The 18,047-nt window shown below is 38.3% G+C and overlaps 1 protein-coding gene across 1 annotated transcript in view; it reads left to right on the forward strand.

Moving 5' to 3' along the window:
- The first annotated feature begins 651 nt into the window (after nt 1-651).
- Nucleotides 652-18,047, forward strand: part of LOC124567632 — a 30,220-nt gene continuing 12,824 nt past the window's right edge. Inside the window, exon 1 of the mRNA XM_047131036.1 lies at nt 652-846. Within this exon, the coding sequence (XP_046986992.1) occupies nt 652-846 (195 nt within the window). The remainder of the gene's footprint in view (nt 847-18,047) is intronic.

Below are 18,047 nucleotides of genomic sequence, written 5' to 3' on the forward strand. Positions count from 1 at the left end.
AAAGTTGACAGATGCTCTCCTGTTAATTGTGTATGATCAGCATGAAATAATTTCTTAATAACAGAGTTTATGCCACAGACTGAGACTCATTCTGGGCAAAGAGCTCTATTATCAGATGTACAATTTACATATATGTTACACTGCTGATGAGTTATATAGCTGAGTGAAAAATTTATCCTTGGAATGAAGCCATTATCTGAAATACCTTACCTTTTATGATGTGGTGGTCGTGAGTGGTTGACAGGAAAATCTCTTTGGAGTTTGGCACAGTGAAAGTGTTGGTTGTGAGTGGTATAGCTCTAAAGTATGTCATGAGGCTCTCTCTCTCTCTCTCTCTCTCTCTCTCTCTCTCTCTCTGTGTGTGTGTGTGTGTGTGTGTGTGTGTGTGTGTGCGCGCGCGCATGCGCTCGCGTGCAGCTGTGTTTGTAGTGATGACTCATCTTTTCTCTTTTTATTTTCTTTGCCTCCTTATAAACAGTCTTCAGTACTGAAATAAGCTTTAATGTAGTCTGCAGTTTTTTAGATTTATTTGTAGTGTTTTATAATCACAACAATGTTTTTAAAAAAGTTGTAGCTCAGCTTTTAGCTGAAACTATAATCAAATATTTGTTCTCCAGGGTGGAGGAATATGCTGGAGTGACAACTCGTACTATGAGATCGAGAGTGGCTGTGCTCAGGGACAGGCAAAGACCACCCCTCATCAGTAGCCTGAGCCAGAAATCAGGTTCTCTGGAAGGACTAAACCTGGAGCTCAGAGGAGAAGTTGAGCAAACTAAAACCAGTGTTGAGAGGCTTGACAATCAAGTTTCATCACTGCACCAGGATGTGGCAACTCTCAGCCAGGAGGTACAGAATACTTTCTTAGATTAAATAGTAAAAACCACAATGATTTTATTTATCTACCACAACTACAATCAAATTAATTATCTCCTAATTTAAGAAAACTGCTGCCAATCACACTTTCTGCCATCTTTGCTTATCACTTAGATATGGATTTCAATATCTGGGACCTTATTTGTAGGTTCTCACCCCATTTCTAGGAACTGCAATAATAATAAAATCACACACACACACACACACACACACACACACACACATACAAAGAGCTACATCGTCTTGTCATATTGCATTGCCTTAGTGTTACAGATCAATTTGGGGTGAGGGGTTTGTCTGATAAAGTGAGTGAGAGATGAGAGGAGCCAGGTATATGGAGGGAAGGATGGCTGATGGTTGGGAGGAGGTGCACCAAAGGAACTGAATAGTAGCATGACCTCAGTGAACTCCCCCTGCAGAAGAAAGGGAATTTTCATGTGGCACACAATGAAGTAGAGGAGTCAGTTGGTAGAGCATTGGAGGGTAGATGGAGTGGAAGATAGGACAGAGAAAGAGGGAAACTGTGAAGAGTAAGAGCAGATGTGAAGTGGGGGGCATGGGGACAGAAGTAGAAGTGTGTGTGAGATGGACACTACTGGAGATTGGAAGTCTCAGGATGGGAGACTTATGGGATCGAAGGATGTGTTGTAAGAGCAATGTCCCATTTATGTAATTAAGAGAAGATGGTATTTGGAAGAGGGTAGGGGTTTAAGAATCCAGATGGCATGGGTTTTGGAGCAGCTATTGAAGCTGAGCATATAGTGCTCAACAGCATGCACTGGGTAGTCGACTTTCTCTTGGCTGCAATTTGGCAGTGTTCATTCATTCAGGTGGACAGCTGCTAAGTAAATATGTTCACAAAAATGGACATAAAGAATTACAGCTTACCTAACATATGACATGACTCCTTTCACAGGTTTCTACCTTTATTTGTAGTAGGATATGACTGTGGTAAGATGCTGAACTAGAAGTCAGTTAAAAATCTTCTTCAGCTCTGTAACTTTTGCATCAAGGATAACATCAGCTTTTAAAGATGAAGATGTCAAAAAGTTGACTTACTGTGCCTGTTTTCCTATTTTTATTTACTTCCTATGGCATTATATTCTGTGGTAACTCATAACTGAAGAAAAAACTGTTTGTGAACAGAAGTATGTAATAAGGATAATATGTGGTGTCCAGTCTAGAACATTTTGTAGACAACTCTTTAAGCAAATGGAAAACAGCCTCACAGTACAGTACATTACTCCATTAGAAAAGTTTGTTGTCAATATTGAACCAAAGTTTGAAAACAACAGTGCCATAAGCAGATACCAAAGGCATTGCCTTGTTGATACAGTCGTCCTTCTCTGTCCCTCACCATCTTAACCATTTGGTTGTAACTGCTGCAGTCCATGCCACTGATAAAACTTGATCTTTCTCCTGGATATTTACATTTAAGGCTGGAGTTTTCAAACTGTGCATTGTGGCTTCAAGAGTCACCATGGTTTTTCTGTAGCGGTATTGTGGTGGTTTCATAAAAGTATAATTTGGTTTATTTGCTTTCTGATAAAGGAAAAACATGTGCACTAGTGGTGATATCTAGTGGGCCAGCAGCATGTAAGTCTTGTTATTATGGCAGTGTAGTAGTTGGCATTTGAATTGTACTAGTTTTTATTCAGTAACAGACATTTTGAAGATTAATTATGATACTTCAGTTTTTTTGTTTAGTTCAGAATATGTGGACAAACAAGAATTCAAGAGGTATGACAACAGTTACTTGAATTTCAGTTTTACAAGCACTGCTGTTTGAAGTAAAGAATGATCACCTTGTGTCATTTGCTTCTAAGGCACTGCCCTTCATGAAGTTCTTGATTCAGTAAGTGCAGAAGTAATCTTCATTATAAAGTCAGCAATCCATAATTCAAGATGTTTCCAATAAATGTGTGTTGATATAGGGCTGAGCATACTTCTTAATTTACTGTCATGAAAAAAATGCCTCTTATGAAATGAAATGGCATCTGGAGTCAAATCACAGTAGTTCAGTTAACAAAATGTGAGAATACTTTTCCCACAAGCTAAAAGAAATTAGACAGGCAAAAGAAAAAAAAAGCTACAAAAGCTATTCTTTCATATTACAGAGTTGGCTATCATGTTGCAGGTAGATGAGTCAGCTGTCACACAACTGGAAGTGTGCCTTTTGTTAGACAATACTATTGATCATCAGATATTCAATATGGCTGACAAATTTAATGATCAATTGTTTGAAAACCTCAAAGGTATTGGTGACTATGGCCTTCACTTGGAAGAAGCTACAGACAACAACAATGATGTGCCTGTAATGTCTTATGTATATTTTGTACATGACAACAAATTCCATGAAGATCTTTTCTGAACCAAAATATCTCTTGGAACAAAATCAACAGACCTCTTTGAAACACTAAGCTCTTTAATGCAAGGAAGCAATGTTAATCTGGAAAATTGTGTAGGTGTTTGTACAGATGGAAGCCATAGTATGGAATGCAAGTTCTGATCCATAAATAGGCTCCTCATGTTATTTGGACACACTGTTTTACTCACTGAGAAGTCCAGGCATCAAAAGCCATAGGCACTGTCCCTCATGAAACTCTTCACTTAGTAACTGAAAAAGTAATCTTGAAGTCAGCATCCTTAATTCAAGATGTTTTCAGTAAATGTGTGTTGATATAGGGTTGAGCACACTTCTTAATATACTGTAATAACTCTCACTAGCTTTCACACGAGAATGTCTTGAAAATGAACTTTGCTCTTTTTTACCTTGCTCAAGAGAAACATATGAGATGTGATAAAAATGATACAAAAATTTTTGTTTTTGTTAAAGAATATTTATTTATTCATCAACATCACCTTTTATCCCTTCAAAGTAATCCTGTTAAGATATAGTACACTTGTGTCAGTGCTTTTTCCAATCTTGGAAGCACTTCTGGAACTAATTTTTCATTATCATGTTCAGCTCCTTCAGCAGTTCCATTTATCTCATCAATGATGACAAAACAAAATCCTTTCATGGTTCTCTTCAGCCTCGGGAATAGAAAGAGATTTCGGGGGGCCATGTTCAGTGAATAAGGTTGCTGAGGTAACATAAGTTTTGTTTTTTGCCAAAAAATCATGAATAATCATTAAGATATGAGTGGGAGCATTATCGTGATGCAGTTTCCAAGAGTGGTTTTGCCACATTTCTGGTCTTTTCTTCAGATTGTTTTATCCAAAAAAGCTACAGTCAACACTAAAAATTTGATACTGCACTTTATTGCACTTCTCAAGAAAAAATTGATGCAAATTTTTTGATCCATCTACTTCAAAGGTAAAAATTCAATGAGCACTTGAAAACACTATAATATTTCTGTCTGTCAACAATAAACTAAATATTCAAAACAGCTGAAAATGCAAATGCACACCAGGAACATGTGTACCAACAAGATAAAAGAATTTGAAAACTGGATGTATAAAACCCAAGAAATTAAAAAAAAATCCCATTACTTTTTGATCACACCTTGTATGAAATCATGATTGATTGACTAATTGATTTATTCATCTGTAGAACAATATACGTTTCATGGATGTAGTCAAATGTTTGTACAATATTTCTTATAAAATAAACATTCTTTACAGTATATACAGCTCCTATACTTAGTTCTATTTTTCTAATCATGTCAAGTTAAATTTGTTATGCAGTACAATGTTCATGAACATTAGTCTATAGCTATTTCAAATATTCATCTGTAGTGTAATAGCTATTATCTAGTAAATATTTTTTTAGCCTTTGACTAAAGGTGTGGGGATCATTTACATCTTTTATTTCTACTGGTAATCTGTTGCACAATTTAATACCATGATATAATACACTATTTTGAGTTTTTGACTTGTTTCTTCTGTTTACTGGCCAGTCAGTCACAGACTAATTGAGAAAATGTAAACAGATCCCAAAGATTACAGAAATGAAGAAAATTAAGCAACACTTGTGGTTACAGTAGGAGAAATTACTCTACAGTGTTGACTGACTGTTACTCAAATGAGCGAAAAACACACAAATTCTTAAAACAAAATAAACAGCACTTCTAAATGCAGATAAATAAACAGATACTGTTCACGTCTACTAGGAAGTATGAAAGAGTACCATTAAACTAAATGATGTATACAATCTGTGTGCACAAATATGAGCTTTTATTGTTGGAACCTTGCCATCGCCTTTCTGTCCTGTTCTCTGTTTGGACTTCTTAAGATCATTTGCAGTACTGTACCATTATAGATTTCCTGGTTCCTTTTCCTTTCCTAAATCCAAATCAGTCTTCTCCGAAATGTATGTAAATCTTAGCTTTTAGTCTCTACTTAATAATACTGAGAAGAGTTTTTAAAGCAGACTTACAAGCCAAGGCCCTATAATTTAAAATCATTGGCATTTCCTTTCTTACGTATGGTAATTGTTTTACTTTGTGTTAAATTCAATTGTAGTGTTCAGTCCTCACTCAGCATTAGTGTGGCACAGAAAGGAATGAGGTTTTCAGCCATTGAAGTCTTTGACCACCTACTAAATGCTGTAAGGAACTTAATGGACAATAAAATTATTTCCAAGCACAAAACTGTGATCATGTTTGCTTGACAACACCTATTTCATACAAGAATTTCTGAATATGTAGTATGATAGTGTGTGTGTGTGTGTGTGGTCATCATGTTGCCATACTTTCCACTGAAAAAGTGTACTTGTAATTGCCCTACCGGTAATTCATCCCATATCATAGTGAGATATTACAGTTATGATCCACAGAACTTATATGTAATTAACTAACTAATTAACGTATCTTCATGTCCTGCATCTTGATCTTCCTCAGGGACATGATCCATGTGACAAGGAGTTGGGGATAGTTTTGGTTGAGCAGCAGAATACTGTTTTGGGAGAGGTGGTATGGATGTTCATTATTTTTATCATGAAGATAGGTGGCCAAGCCTAGTGAAAGATATGCTAGAGATCCTACAGTCCAGGGTGCAACTGTGTAATGTGGAGGTTCATGATGGTGGTTGGAAGAGTTAAGGCAAGTTTGGATATGGTATATGAGATCTGTCTGCATTTTTCTCTCATGTTTCATCATTCAGTATCTCCCTATGACTTTAGCTTATGAGATTTATGTAGAAATTAGTTATACTGCCAACTCTCACTGGTCCTGCTTAGTTTTCCCCTCCATCTCTTCTTTTACTGTTTTGTGAACCAGACAGAGTATTAGATTCACATTCACAAACATTCCCCCATCACCTTTTGTCATTTCTATTACACCACTTCCTACTACTTTACAACCTACTTATTGCATCTCTTCTCGCTTGTCAACACTTATTGGATGATCAATATAACTTCATACTTGTTCACATTGTTAAAATCTCATACCATTTGTTGTCCTTCTCAGGAGATACCACGTTATTTTCTTCAGCTGAAGATAAGTGAATTTTCAGTAGACAGTGCGTTACCACTTCATGCTTCTGGTGAATCTCCTATCCTCCTGTATAAGATTAGTGCTGTCACATTTAAAGTTCCATGCCTTCAACAATGTACGCAAGATTTTGAAACATTCCAGAAGTTATTTAGTGACAGAGTTAGCAGTGTTAAAGAAAGATAGAAGTTTTACACTTCTTGGTGCAGAATTGTCAGGTCCGGATTCATTTTGTCCAAGAATTCAGCTCGATTTGCTTCAAACTTTTTCTTTTATTTTCTTCAGGCACAAGACAGACACAGATACAAACACTGAGCCAATACTGAAACATGTGGCCACAATTACAGTACAGCTCATAAGTTTTCAACAATCAAAACATTTATACTACAGTACTGACCATTAAAATTGCTACACCAAGAAGAAATGCAGATTATAAACGGGTATTCATTGGACAAATATATTATACTAGAACTGACATGTGATTACATTTTCACGCAATTTGGGTGCATAGATATTGAGGAATCAGTACCCAGAACAACCACTTCTAGCCATAATAACGGCCTTGATACGCCTGGACCTTGAGTCAAACAGGGCTTGGATGGTGTGTACAGGTACAGTTGCCCATGCAGCTTCAACACGATACCATACTTCATCAAGAGTAGCGACTGGCATACTGTGATGAGCCAGTTGCTCGGCCGCCTTTGACCAGACATTTTCAATTGATCTGGAGAATGTGCTGGCCAGGGCAGCATTCGAACATTTTCTGTATCCAGAAAGGCCCGTACAGGACCTGCAAATTCGATCGTGCATTATCCTGCTGAAATGTAGGGTTTCGCAGGGATCGAATGAAGGGTAGAGCCATGGGTCGTAACACATCTGAAATGTAATGTCCACTGTTCAAAGAGCTGTCAATGCGAACAAGAGGTGACCGAGACGTATAACCAATGGCACCCCATACCATCACGCCGGGTGACATGCCAGTATGGCTATGACGAATACACGCTTCCAATGTACATTCACAGTGATGTCACCAAACACGGATGCGACCATCATGATGCTGTAAACAGAACCTGCATTCATCCAAAAAATGACGTTTTGCCATTCGTGCACCCAGGTTCGTTGTTGAGTACACCATCACAGGTGCTCCTGTCTGTGATGCAGCATCAAGGGTAACTGCAGCCATGGTCTTCGAGCTGATAGTCCATGCTGCTGCGAATCTCATCGAACTGTTCTTGCATATGGTTGTTGTCTGTTGACTCAGGGATCGAGACATGGCTGCACGATCCGTTACAGCCATGCAGATAAGATGCCTGTCATCTCGACTGCTAGAGATACAAAGCCATTGGGATCCAGCACGGAATTCCGTATTACCCTCCTGAGCCCACTGATTCCATATTCTGCTAACAGTCATTGGATCTTGAACAACACGAGCAGCAATGTCGCCATACGATAAACTGCAATCGTGGTAGGCTACAATCTGACCTTTATCAAAGTTGGAAACGTGATGGTACGCATTTCTCCTCCTTACACGAGGCATCACAACAACGTTTCACCAGGCAACGCTGGTCAACTGCTGTTTGTGTATGAACCTGGCCACCCACCTGGACAGTGTATCTGCAATGACAAGAACTACCTGCAGTGACAAGAATTCCCTTTCCCAGTATACTGAAGGTCTCACAAAGGCATTCAAAAACAGGAACTGTCCTCCAAACCTAGTCCACAAACTGATTTCCCATGCCATATCCCCATACATGCCCAAGCCTCCCAGCACCTACAAGAAGCAGTTACAAAGAAGCACTCCATTCATCACCCAGCACCACCCCAGACTGGAACAGTGGAACCCAATCTTTCATCAGTGCTTTGATTATTTATCATCGTACTCTGAAATGAGGCATATCTTACCCAAGATCCTGTTCACTCCTCCTAAAGTGGTGTTTGGTTACCCATACAACCTCCGCATCATTCTAGTCCATCCCTTTGCCACTCCCATTCTCAACTCCTTGGCACAGGGCTCATATTCATGTAGAAGATGAAGGAGCAAGACCTGCTGAATCCACACGCACAGCACTTCCTACTCCAATTCTGTCACAGGCTAATCTCACCCCATCAGAGATCAGGCTATTAGTTAAATCAACCATGTCAGAGACCAGCTCTGTTGCAATCACTGCATAGCTTTCTATATTGGCATGACTACCAACAAGCTGTCCACCAGGATGAAAGGCCACTGCCAAACTGTGGCCAAGAGCCAAGTGGAACACCCTATGACACAACATGCAGCTGAACATATGTACTTGATTCAGAGACTATTTCATAACCCATTCCATCTGTATCCTCCCCTCTACCAACAGCTTTTCTGAAGTGCGCAGGTAGAAGTTATCGTTACAACACATTTTCCATTCCTGAAATTATCCTGGCCTCGCCCTACAATAACCTACTGTCCCCATACCCTCCATCCAACAGTTTTCACCCCCTCTGCACTGTTACCTCCTCCCAATTCACATCTCCTCACCCTCATTATGAACCACTCTCTGCAAATGTGCCCACCAGCCTTTTTCTGTATATGCACCTCTCCTTTCTCTTCCCCAAGTCCCCCTGCAGTAAAGCAGTGTGAAAAAGTTCGCTAGCACTGAGGGAAGCAAGCTGCAAATTAATGTACACCTACCTCGGTACAGCATTCGTTCACCATCCACTGCGCTGCATTTGTAGGTACTATGAATATAATGTTAAAAGCACCATTGAAGAAAACCATTGTCCATACTTATGATTGCATAATCTACGTAACTCATGTAACAAAATAAACCTGTAAATTTCTAGTAATAACAGGCAAAAGTGGATGCTTCCTTCCTTCATTGAAAATGTCCGCTTCCTGATACTAATGTTTTTTATTGTCATTTAGTTATGGTGTCAACAATTCCACATTTACATCGATAGCCCATCTACTACTAGTTCATGCAGCTTATATCACATGCAAGACAGCCAGGAGTGTACTAAGTCCAACCTGACATATTATGTGATTAATGCAGTCAATACTCTGCTACGAAATGAGTTTCACACTCTGTCCTTTTCAGTGGACTCTTCAGAGGAAGATGCTCGCCAAAAAATGTTCTATAAATGCATACTGAACGTACCATGCAGAATTCTTCACAAAGTAAGATAGTTTCACACACAGTTTTCTCTACAACAGACACTCCAAAAGCTCCCAAACTTCACAGAAGTGTCCATAAATGCATCTGTTTCCATGCCAATATAAACCAAATGCGAAATAACATTTTACAAATAACTTTTTTGGACACGTCTAACATGACCTTCTCATCCGGCAGCTACTGCATGACTGTCTGAATGCCATTGGTATCAGGACATATAACTAATTTCATTGTGCAGGAAAGACTTTACTCTCATTGGTTGATCAAAACAAACAGCCAATCAAATCAATCTTTCAAGATCACATTCACGCTTAAACTGTTTTACTCCATTCAACATTTGTAAGTGCATTTACGTCATTACATGCTGCAAATATTAACAAACTGTTCCACCATACCAAATGATATGAAAACTAAGAGGAAACTATGCTTGAAATATACTTTAGAACTGATTATCCTCTTATTACCTTTCTGGCTTCCTTATTACAGAAGCAAACACTCGTAGACATACGTCATCCACCAGTTAGAGGTATTTACAGTTTTCATGACACCCTGGTGGCGTAATATTTGCTAGTTATGTAAGGTGTAATACAATCTTGAATTTAAATTTGACTTATGTCCCACACACACTCACATGCACTCTTATTTACTCTCACCCTAACACAAAATATAAATATTAACTTTTAAACTGTTATTTTCATTAAGAAAGAAAAATTATCGAAAGTTTAGAATTGAAAATCTTTATAAAATAAACCAGCACAATGAGAGTGCTATTACTGTTTTCAAATAACAAAAGAAATATAAACTGTTATTGTTCCTATCTGAATTTACTTTCTTAAGTGTCAGTTAGGTACTTTTTAATGGTTTTTTTTTATCTCCAAAACTATTATAGGTAGCGGTATCAAATTTTGACACACAGTTCTTCTGAATAACAAAAGGTCATGTACCAAATTTGGAATAAAACAGATAATGTTTAACATAGTTATTTAGTTTCTTAAATGAGGTGAATAACTGTTTTTAGTACATACCACAGTGTGCATTCTCATGGTCCGCTATAGTGACAGGTGTGGCTATGAAGCATGCAGCAGGCCACAAGTCAACCACCACTGAATGCTACTATACTGCTGGCTTCCAAAACAGCTTGCTATAATGTAACAAAACTTACTGCAAAAATCTGCAGTCACATAGTAGCTGCGATGCTACACACCCCCTAAGAAACTAAAAATTTTCCAGATCATATTTTTATGTTACTTACAATTTATGCTGTTATGGTTTTCCTTAACTACACCAACACCTCTCATTTAAGTGTTTTTACCAAACAAATTTTTTTCCATTTGATCAAATTATTTAAATTACATAACATCACAACATGATATACCTATTTACATCAATTGTTAATGGCTAGGGGTTGATGACGCACAGCAAATCAATTTTTACAAAAAAAATTATTTTTCGTCAGCTGAAAAGAAGTAATATGTATAATGTTCTTAGAGGATTCTTAACAATTTAATACTTTCTTGTTCAAAGAATGACTTTAACAAAATTCCACTTTCAAAATTTATGTATAACAATATTTTTTTTCAAAATTCTTTAAATTTTCAAAATATTCATGAACAATATTCTTTTCTTCAAACGTTTTGGAACAACAATCTCTTTTTTAAATCCAATTCTTCCATTAAAAAAAAAAAAAAACATTAACTTTGTTTCGTCTCTTAATGACGTCAAAAAACTTTACTGAAAATCTAGTTGAAGCATTACATCATCTATAACTATCACACTACACTTTTGACACTTTGGGGGGGGGGGGGTTCAGATTTTTCACTAATGGAGTAAGCACTTACACTTGAATCACAAAATGGCTTTATCACTGGTATTTACCATCTAGCTCTGTCTCAACCTCGGGTTCTTTCTCAGCACCTGTAATATACAGTACACCTCAGTGTACATTCTCACTCTTTACATCCTAATCCTAAGACACACATTTATCCTAATATATAATATCTCTTGAAGATTGCCTCTCAAATGCAAAAGTTAAAAGCAAAACTTTTTTAAAGATTTTTTTAAACTTTTTATTCAAATTCTTTTTCAAGCCAATTCGTATTCATTTTCAATCCAACATTTCTTTACATTTAGTATTAATTAATTCAGTGAAAATGAATTAACTGCTTTTAAAAACTTTAACAGTGCACACTAAATAGGCACTACTACTGAAATATTATTTTCAAACTCTGTGTGTAATTAAGCAAGTTACTGTTACAAATATTGCTAATCCAAAATTTTACTCTTTCTTTACTTTCTTTCAGAATATAAAATTTACAACTTGATTTTACACTAATAAGCTATTGTACACAAAGACAAAATACAACATCATTAAGTATACTGAAAAACTAGTTCTGCCACCATCTGCAGCTCTGAAAAACATCATCACACATTACGCAAATAGATACAAAATCAATAAGCACTGAAAACCATTCAGTACACCTCCTGCAGTTCCTCGACACCTCCTATATACATCATACAAAAAGAGAAAACATATTTAAGAAAATCACTAAAATTACTTATGTCCTCTTCAGTAGCTACGAGGCACATCTTACATACTACTATATACAAAGAATACCTATTCTACAGAAAAGTACTTATAAAATTACTGTAAATTATCCTTGCCAGCTCCTGCGGCTTTAGCAAAGTCCTCACACAGATCCTAGATACAAAAAAACCATATTGTGGTTGGAAGACTGAAAGTACTTTACGCCAGCTTCTGTGGCTTAAGTAATACACATTAGACACATATTATATAAGGAATACTCATCATTATTGGCACACAGAATACCAAAAGTCCTTGTAGAAAAATCTGAACATAACTCATGCCACCTCTGTGGTTCTGTACATCACATACACAATATTCCAGAAAAAATACAATATTCCATATGGAACATTACTGAACCTCCTGGCCAATCACTGTAGCTCTTCATTACTCATTACTGCAACTAACTACAGCCAACTTCTGTGGCTGTACATATACACCTTCTACACCAGCCAAATATTGTGGCTTTTCATCATCTCATGGTCCAAATTATATATATATAATAGGGAAACATTCCACACGGGAAAAATATATTTAAAAACAAAGATGATGTGACTTACCATACAAAAGCGCTGGCAGGTCGACAGAAACACAAACAAACACATACATACACACAAAATTCTAGCTTTTGCAATCTATGGTTGCTTCATCAGGAAAGAGGGAAGGAGAATGAAAGACGAAAGGATGTGGGTTTTAAGGGAGAGGGTAAGGAGTCATTCCAATCCCGGGAGAGGGAAAGTCTTACCTTAGGGGGAAAAAAGGACGGGTATACACTCGCACACACACACACACACATATATCGATCCGCACATACACAGACACAAGCAGACTTGCCTTTACAAATGCCTGCTTGTGTCTGTGTATGTGCGGATGGATATGTGTGTGTGTGTGTGTGCGAGTGTATACCTGTCCTTTATTCCCCCTAAGGTAAGTCTTTCCGCTCCCGGGATTGGAATTACTCTTTACCCTCTCCCTTAAAACCCACATCCTTTCGTCTTTCCCTCTCCTTCCCTCTTTCCTGACGAAGCAACCTTTGGTTGCGAAAGCTAGAATTTTGTGTGTATGTATGTGTTTGTTTGTGTTTCTGTCAACCTGCCAGCACTTTCGTATGGTAAGTCACATCATATATATATATATATATATATATATATATATATATATATATATATATATATAAAACACAGATGATGTGACTTACCGAAAGAAAGTGCTGGCAGGTCGATAGACACACAAACAAACACAAACATACACACAAAATTCAAGCTTTCGCAACAAATTGTTGCCTCATCAGGAAAGAGGGAAGGAGAGGGAAAGACGAAAGGATGTGGGTTTTAAGGGAGAGGGTAAGGAGTCATTCCAATCCCAGGAGCGGAAAATGTCTGCTTGTGTCTGTGTATGTGTGGATGGATATGTGTGTGTGTGTGCGAGTGTATACCTGTCCTTTTTTCCCCCTAAGGTAAGTCTTTCCGCTCTTTCCGTTTGTTGCGAAAGCTAGAATTTTGTGTGTATGTTTGTGTTTGTTTGTGTGTCTATCGACCTGCCAGCGCTTTCGTTCGGTAAGTCACATCATCTTTGTTTTTAGATATATTTTTCCCACGTGGAATGTTTCCCTCTATTATATTGATATCATTAATTTGAATCCAACAATTACGTTTGTTATTGTCACTGTTGCATTTCGAAATCTTTTCTGTCGTCTTATTTTCTCTTTCTGTTTTTGCCGGTAGTTTCGCTTTGTATTTACCTTCTCCTTTTTACCGTAATCTGCTATACAATTTTATCCCGCCTATATATACTCAATAATACGTAACCCACTTCCAAACCATAACCAAAAAAATTTTTTTGCCGCTTTCAACACTACCGCCGCTATAAAATCCACCATTTCTAGTTCACAAACAGTTCCTTTCACCTTTTAAACAACCATTTCGGCTAGTTCTAATAACTTTCGCTTTATTTCCATTTCCGTTTTTCCCACATCACTGATAATTATTAGCCGCTTCCCACAGGTTTTAACGTCATTATTTCTTCGTCAGACAATTGTTAGCCTCATTTTCATAATCTGCCACCACAAAACAACTCCTTTTAATATATTACACGCAGTTTTTTCGAAATTTTCCCGAATTTCTCCGTCCTTTAACGTGTTTTCGCGGCAACACAACCACCTAACCTTTGTGCACATCGTTGTCTACCAACCCAAGTCCAACATAGCCCAGCTGTAACCAACACCTTTTCGCCTTTTTTCACACGAGATCTCCAGTTACTTTCCAGTCCACCTTTATCTCTCCCCATATATTTTTATTTTCATTTTCATTTCAGCCTCATGTTACACTTTCCACCTTCTAATACCATGTCACCCTCACAACACCCCCACAACGACCCCATTAAGTTTTATTTACATTCCCTCCGCATACATGCCTTCGCCCTAGCCAGATTACGCTCCCATATTCTATTTTCTCAAGGTTGTCTGACATTTGGCATTACCCCCAAAGGCCTCACACTTAAAGTTCCCATCTCTGGCTGCAACCCTTCTTTCCATCAGTCCCTATACCAGTTCCAAACTGAACAATCCATTGCCCTCACCCACCAAATCATTCACCTACACATCAACTCAGCCAATGAACACACCCGTCAACTCCTATCCTTAATAAAAGTCCTTAATCTTTCCTCTCCCACATCCACACCGGCTGTTCAGAGCATCCTCCTACAGGCCAACCGTAAATTAGAACAGCATGCCACCCTCCACCTCAATAAACTATCCAATGTCCTGGTTTCCCACCTCCGGAAAGGCAACTCACTCACCCTTCACAACCTTTCCAGCAAACCTCAACCTCCTCTCATTGCACACAAACCCAGTCTCTCCCATCTACTCAATCTCCCACTTCCAGTTCCACTCCCTCCAAAACCTCAAAATTCCAATCAACACAATCTGGAACCACAACACCCTAATTCAGTAGTTAACCTTTCCTCCAAACCTCTCTCCCAATCCAAAACCTCTGTCCTATCCAAAGGCCTCACCTTCAGCCTCACTCCCAGATTCAACCAAACAGCCCTCGTCAAAGATTTACTGTCCTACACTCAAACTCTCTGCTGGAAATATCACTTTGCCACGAAGAAAAATGATCCTAATCCTACTCCTAATGATCCAACTCCCCAAGACACCATCCAAATTGAACCCTGCCTAGAACAGTTTCGTTCTCCGTCACAGGGGGACTCACCTCCTCTTCCTCAAAATCACCCTCTCCTAACCTTCCAGGAATTTCTGACTTCCAGCCTTGCAACTCAATCCTTCTTAAAAAACCTTAATCCTACTCCCAACATCACCACTGCTGAAGCCCAGGCTATCCGTGATCTGAAGGCTGACCGATCCATCGTCATTCTTCCGGCGGACAAGGGTTCCACGACCGTGGTACTTGATCATCGGGATTATGTGGCTGAGGGACTGTGTCAGCTTTCAGACAACACCACATACAAAGTTTGCCAAGGTAACCCCATTCCCGATGTCCAGGTGGAGTTTCAAGGAATCCTCAGAACCTTAGGCCCCCTGCAAAACCTTTCACCTGACTCCATCAACCTCCTGACCCCACCGACACCCCACACCCCTACCTTCTACCTTCTTCCTAAAATCCACAAACCCAATCATCCCGGCCGCCCCATTGTAGCTGGTTGCCAAGCCCCCACAGAACGTATCTCTGCCTACGCAGATCAACACCTTCAACCCATTACATGCAGTCTCCCATCCTTCATCAAAGACACCAACCACTTTCTCGAACGCCTGGAATCCTCACCCAATCTGTTACCCCCAGAAACCATCCTTGTAACCATTGATGCCACTTCCTTATACACAAATATTCCGCACGTCCAGGGCCTAGCTGTGATGGAGCATTTCCTTTCACACCGATCTATTGACCTGCCAGCACTTTCGTTCAGTAAGTCACATCATCTGTGTTTTTAGATGTATTTTTCCCACATGGAATGTTTCCCTCTATTATATTCATATCATTAATTTGAACCCAACACTTCCGTTTGTTATTGTCACTGTTGCATTTCGAAATCTTTCCTGTCATCTTATTTTCTCTTCTTGTTTTTGCAAGTAGTTTCACTTTGTATTCAACTTCTCCTCTTTACCGAATCTACCATACAATTTTATCCCGCCTATATATACTCAATAATACGTAACCCACTTCCAAACCACAACCAAAAAATTTTTTTTTTTCTTCCACTTTCAACAATACTGCTGCTACAAAATCCACCGTTTCCAGTTCACAAACAGTTCCTTTCAGCTATTAAACGGCCATTTCGGCTAGTTCCAATAACTTTCGCTTTTTTTCCATTTTCATTTTTCCCACATTACTGATCTTTTTTAGCTACTTCCCACAGGTTTTAACGTCATTATTTCTTCGTCAGACAATTGTTAGCCTCATTTTCACAATCTGCCACCACAAAACCACTCCTTTTAATACATTAGGTCTGCTTGTGTCTGTGTATGTGCGGATGGATATGTGTGCGTGTGCGAGTGTATACCCCTTTTTTCCCCCTAAGGTAAGTCTTTCCGCTCCCGGGATTGGAATGACTCCTTACCCTCTCCCTTAAAACCCACATCCTTTCGTCTTTCCCTCTCCTTCCCTCTTTCCTGATGAGGCAACAGTTTGTATATATATATAGGTCCTTATAGAAAAACATTAAGTACAACTCATGCCAACTTATGTGGCCCTTAAACCCATATCATACACTACATTGGAGAAAACACACATCACTAAAAAAATTAAATACACTTAAGTCCACCTCTCTGGTTCTCAAAATATATCAAGTACAAATTTCTTTTTTCTCATTAGGCAGGCAATACGCTCTTGCCTCTGACACATTACTCTTACAACATCTTTACATGTCACAAAAGCTTCTAAAAATCTCTTGCCATATTATTGTATCATCACATTAAAGCATACTTTTCATTCCTCTCTCTTTCTGGTTAGTTGTTTTAGTTTCTATTGGGACACTAGCTCTCTGTATGCTTTGTACTACTCTAGTACACTATTTACTGATAGGAAAGAAGGAGAGAAGATAGCTAAAGTTTTGAATGAAGAAGAGGAAGGTTGACAACATGAAAAGAAAGGGAAAATAATGTTGTCAACAACTCGGGTGCCTGATGATCGTCAACCATCTGACAACGTAATGAATGCATGTCCCTTGAGGCTTCTTAGTTACTGCTATTTAATGGTTCCTTCAGTATGTATGTCTTTAAATCAGTAATTTTTCTCAAACCAATTAATTTATGTGACTTAACATATTCAAATCGATAGGCATTAGCCTGGGGTTTGGTTATAATTTTAAAAGGTCCCACATATACATCTGTAAATTTTTTAGTTTCAGGTGTAAGTTTTTTAGATTTTTCTTTAGTTTTTATGAGCACCAGATCACCAATCTGAAAACCTATAGGACTCACCCTCACATTGTGCCTTCTTTTCCTTTCCAAAGCCTCTTTTCTAATATTGGCTAGTGCTATCTTCTTCTTTTCTTCCGTCACTACTTCCGTGAGTTTAGGAAATTCCACTAAATCAAAAAGGAGATTATTAGCTCTAATTCCCCCCAGTAATTCTACTGGCGCAAAACCTGTGGCTTCATGTTTCAAATTGTTAATCACTTCCTCAAAATATTCCAAGTAGCTAGCTCAGACAGAGTGTTTCTTATGACAGTGTGTCCTACAGAGACGATTATGTTCTTTCATGATTCTTTCACACATGTTACTCTGTGGAAAATAGGCCGAAATTTTAATTTGTTCCACATTTTTCTTCTTTAAACATTCCTCAAAACACTTAGAAATAAATTGAGGCCCATTATCTGACAAAATTGCTCTTGGAACCCCAATGTTTACAAAATAGTCCTCTTCCAATTTACTGACTATTACCTTAACATTGGCCTTTTTAATCAGATAAAACTTTACATACTTAGTAAAACAGCCTACCAGTATGTACACATACTCACAACCTCCTCTTGAGGTTCCACAGAATACATCTGTCCCTG

The sequence above is a fragment of the Schistocerca americana genome, chromosome 1 (genome assembly GCF_021461395.2).
Source record: "Schistocerca americana isolate TAMUIC-IGC-003095 chromosome 1, iqSchAmer2.1, whole genome shotgun sequence".
NCBI lineage: Eukaryota > Metazoa > Arthropoda > Insecta > Orthoptera > Acrididae > Schistocerca > Schistocerca americana.